Below are 4677 nucleotides of genomic sequence, written 5' to 3'. Positions count from 1 at the left end.
AGATTCTTTCACTGTAAAGACTGAATTGTACGCTGCTACATACATTATTATCCCAGCCTAGTTTTGTTTTAAACCAGTTTCTAACCTCTGCTGAACAACAGCATTTTGATTAAAGCACAAGTTTGGATACCTTGCCTCTTTCCTCCCCCGCCCAATATAGACTTCCCTATCTCTCCTGAGTAGCTAAAATTAGAACTTAGATATGGTAAGAAAAGTCAAAACATAGTAAATTTCCAGTAAACTCTAATAAATACTAGATAAACAAGACAGAAAAAAAACCCACAAAAGCAAAACTACACCAATGTATTGTTCACTCCCTTCATACAATTCAGTTTCCAGTAAATAATGAAATCCACTAAACAATAAAGCAATAGTCTTGATTCAGCTCACCAATTCCCCTGACACCTGTCCACCACAGACTTGTTAACAACTTTCAAAAAATCATTAAGCATTCAAAGTTAGAAGAGAATTCAACCATTCCAAATTTCTTAATTTACAAAATCCTCACCCAAGATGACAGCAGAGTCCAATTTTCTAGAGAAATAAACATTTGCTAGATGTTTTATTCATACCTTTATCCCAAGAAACTACAACCACATTATTACCTTTCTGGAACAGTATGAATGAAACAAGTCGTTAGTTTTATCTAACTCTTTGGAATGCAATTCTTTCAGCAATCAGTTTTTGCCATTTACAAAAACAAAGACCCTCTCAACAAGAGCTCTGCATTCAGCTTTGCTGGGTCTTCTACCACAGTTATCTCAGCAGCTTCACCAGTTGCTTCCTTGGCAGGTTAGGGTCAATAAAGCCTAATGAAGGACCAGCTCCACACTTTGAAATAAAACATTTACTGAATAGGTATCCACTGACAGCAGCTACCCTGGCTGCATCACTTAAACACCCACCTGAGGAATGCACCCTTCCTAACAATCAGCAGGTAAAGACTTTCACCGGGAAAAAAACTGCATCTAAGCAAGGAACTCCAAACTGAGTTTTCTGCAGCTCACCTACAGGATAACCAGTATGTATTTCCAACACTCTATTATAAAAAACCTGAAACAACAACAAAAAAATCAGCACCCCAAAAAAGGGGGTTGGGGGATGACATTTAAGGATGCCTAGACTTCTAAACTACTTAGCATTTCTTGGAAATTGGACTTCTTTTGAAGCTGTATTTTACATAAAAGCCTACTGATGATATTTAGTACTGGAACTAGATCATGTATATTACTACTGTATCTTTGATGCTCAAGTGGACCTTCCAAATGTCCTCCAGAATGGTTTTAGAGAAGACATTCCTCACATTCCTTCCTATATGTACCATCTAATACCCAATTACTCCATTGAAAATTATCTTCAATTTGTGTCTCTTACTGCCTATCTCATTCGAACCAACTTACCTTCTTTTCTAAGCATTCTGCAAATTTCAACTGCTTCAACAGCTTCTTCTGCTTGTTGCTGAAGCGATTGTCCTGTTCTGCACTTGTTCCCTAAAGCACAGGAAATAAGAGTTGAATGTCATACAGACTAAAAATATCTTCAAGTATTAGTTTCCCACATATTTGCACCGGACAGTGCACAGCAACACCAGTCATACCATTCTGTAAGCAAATAAGCCTTTTCAGGTGCCTTTCAATTTTAGCACTGTAGTCTTCATCTACGCTAAATGGGTAAACAGGCTCCTGAGCTGTACAGTGACACCTTAATCATATAATCTCCCTGGCATACTACTTACAAATTTAAAAGTACAGTAGTATCAAATTGCTATGAAAAGGACATATGTTGGAATTCACAAACTTCTCAGAAGGAATAAGCTCTTTCTCCTCTGTCCAAGAACAAAAATGTCATACTTGTTTACAGTGGCATCTATGAAACCTTTGGGTAAATTTCTCCGAAGCAAATCAGCCAACACAGAGCCAGCAAGGGTACAAAGAATACTATTTTATTGATCATGCTCTGTTGAAGTTCACCAACTCGTTCCACTTTCATGAACAGAAACTATAGGTTAATTCATTTGGAATTGAAAGGCTTGAAAGTCCAGTTCTGGAAAATTTACTTGCACAGAAGTAAACAGAACCACACATTAACAAGAGTATGTGCAGAACTGCATCCAAATACTGATGACCTGTTAATGATTCAAAACAAACCCACAGTTCACATGTGAAGTTAAGTTGATTCAGGAAACCAGCCTGACTGATGGAAAACACAGGAATTTAATACATGCAATTTCCTATGCACAGAAGAAGAGGTTGAGTGCCAGTAAAAATATCAGCTGCTAAGAAACCAAAAGATAATAAATAAGAAAGAGCTCAAATTCTAAGGTAACCCCAACTACTTCATTTGATCAGAAAGCACCTGGAATTAGCAACATAACATGCTATGAAATCATCAGATATTGAAAGGGAACAATATCCTAAAGACTGATTGTGGCACAAGCACTTGCCAGGATTAAGTCTGTTTAAAACTCTTAATAATATTTGCAGCCTACTGCGTGGCTTACACACTAGCAACAAACGCAATACTTGTCAGATCACTCAAGAATTTAATGTTCTATATTTTTTTTTTTTTTTTAATTCTGTCTTTCACAACCCAGAAGTGGAAAGGAACAAATTTTTTCTTGGCCTGTTTATAACACATGGCAAGCAGCAAGGGTAACCAAACAAGACACAGAGAACAGTGTCACAGGAATTTCAAGGCAGAGACAAAACAGCCTACACTGACAACTTTACAGAAGTGTGAAGAACTGCAAGAATTATTAACAGCAGCTTTCTTAATATGGCGAGTTCAAACTGCTGCTCTGTTGCACTTTTGTCATTTCCACAAGAACTTTGGTTTCTCCTGAACCCAGACTAAAACCAGAACAGAACACGGTTTACAGCCCCATTTCAGTGCCATGTTGCTTTTGTTTTTATAAACAGCCACCTTTCACAGGCCAGTTTAAAAGAACATTAGATTTCTAATTCAGTGTTTTCAGTCCCAGTAATTCTGCTGTCATTTACAACTACTTGTAACCTTTTTAAACATTGCATTAGACAGAACAAGTGTAGTTTTAGCTTGTTAATTATTTTTCTCAAGCTAGTATGTTAACACAAAATTGAATTAAGTGAAGAGTTATGTGTGCCCTCATGTTTTAAAACCATCCTAGTTGCAGGACTAAAAATAATAGGGCTGAACAGGTGAATGAATCTTGGAAAATTGGTTTTCAAAGTTGTCAAGGAACACCCCAAAAATAGGTTCATTTTAATTAATGGAAGAAAAAGCTGAAAATAAATATACCCTAGGTAGGTTACTGTTTACTAGTATCTGCAGAATATACAGCACAGCTGTAAGAATATTAGAGAAAAAGGCAGCAATCAAAAAAAAAAATCAAATACCAACCTAAAAATAAAACATAACTTCTTTTTGCTTTGAATACACTTAAAAATCTTCACGTCACAGTTTAAAAATTCCTCTCTTAAAAAAAAAGGGCAGTTTTGTCCATTTCCTTTGAATGTGGACACCGAAGTGCCTTTCACTGCAAAACCGGGTTCACCTCCCATCTGCCCCTCGGTCTTTTCTCCCACACTTCCTCCCTGTAAAGGCCCGTCAGCTCGGCAGGCAGCCGTGACACAAGCCGGTACGGGGCAGACCCCGACGCGGTGGGACCCCTCTTCCTCTGGCGGGGTCGGAGACCCTCCGGCCCCCAGGGCCTAACGCAGGAACCGGTGGTCCCAAGCCGCACCGGAGTGCGGGGCCGGGTCGGGCGAACGCGGCCCCTAGAGACGGCGACGGAGCCCCGTACTGCGGGCACGTGTGCCCCCCCCCCCCACTCCCTCCCACCGCGCACCGAGCAGCCGCCCGCTCCGGCCAGCCCGGTCCCGGGGCGACGAATCCCCTCCGGGCGGCTCCTTTCCCTTTCCCTCAACCCCACGGTGCCGCGGCCTCGCGGATGGGCCGAGTCGCACCGGCCTCCTTCCCGCCGCCATTTTCTTCACGGCGGCTCCTCACAGGAGCCTGCGCAGGGCGGGGGCGGGGAGGTGGAGGGGGGGGTGGCACGGCGGCGCTCCTCAGGGGGGGAGCGCGGCACCAGCGCCTTCGCCCGCGGCGGCGGCGGCGGGACAGGCAGCGCTTCGGTTCAACCGCCCGTCCCCTACCGGGGCTGCCCCGCCGCCTTCCCCGCCCGCCCGGCCGCCCCCCCCTACCCCGTGAGGCCGGCACTTACGCGGAAGAACCCCGCGTCCATCTTGCCTCCTCCGCCTCCTCCTGGTCGCAACGCGCTGCCGTCCCGGCGTGCACCGCGCGCCCGCAAAGCCCCCTCACACGCTCGGCGCGCTGAGGGAAGGAGGGAGGGGGAGGGCGGAGCCGGGCGCCCCGCAAAGGCTCTCCGGCGCCTGCTGATTGGTAGCTGAGGCCACGGAGGGTCGGTGCGCGCGCGGGAGACGGCCAATCGCAAAGCGCGGCGTTCCGCCGGGGTGAGGTGAAAGGGGGGAGTGGGAGGGGGGCTGTAAGGCGCCCTTATCACTGGCGCGCGGGTGTCCTGTCTGTGCGTGTGGTTCTTCCTCTCGCGAGGTGTTGACGTGCGGCGAGGCGGCCCGGGGCGCGCGCGCGGGGCAGGTGACCTGGCGGCCAACGGCGCATGCGCGCGAGGGATGTAACGGCCGTGAGCGCCTCTCTCCGTGTTGGCGGGCTGAGGTAACC

General features: G+C 45.8%; 1 protein-coding gene across 11 annotated transcripts in view; it reads right to left on the bottom strand.

The window, feature by feature from the left end:
- SRRM1 (serine and arginine repetitive matrix 1) overlaps positions 1-4332 on the bottom strand; it is an 18472-nt gene extending 14140 nt beyond the window's left edge. For 8 of the 11 annotated variants that reach the window (XM_069803141.1, XM_069803142.1, XM_069803143.1 and 5 more), the window contains exons 1-2: positions 4202-4332; positions 1401-1490 (exon numbers count right to left, since the gene is read on the bottom strand). In XM_069803141.1, coding sequence (XP_069659242.1) covers positions 1401-1490; positions 4202-4222 — 111 coding nt within the window. In that variant the 5' untranslated portion in view covers positions 4223-4332. Of the gene's footprint in view, positions 1-1400; positions 1491-4201 lie in introns of those variants that run through there. The other 3 variants (XM_069803150.1, XM_069803151.1, XM_069803153.1) reach the window with 1 other exon arrangement.
- Positions 4333-4677: the final 345 nt, after the last annotated feature.

This window comes from Haliaeetus albicilla, chromosome 16 (genome assembly GCF_947461875.1).
Source record: "Haliaeetus albicilla chromosome 16, bHalAlb1.1, whole genome shotgun sequence".
Classification (NCBI taxonomy): Eukaryota; Metazoa; Chordata; class Aves; order Accipitriformes; family Accipitridae; genus Haliaeetus; species Haliaeetus albicilla.
The sequence above is the reverse complement of the archived record's forward strand: the minus strand, read 5'-3'. Positions and strand labels throughout refer to the sequence as shown.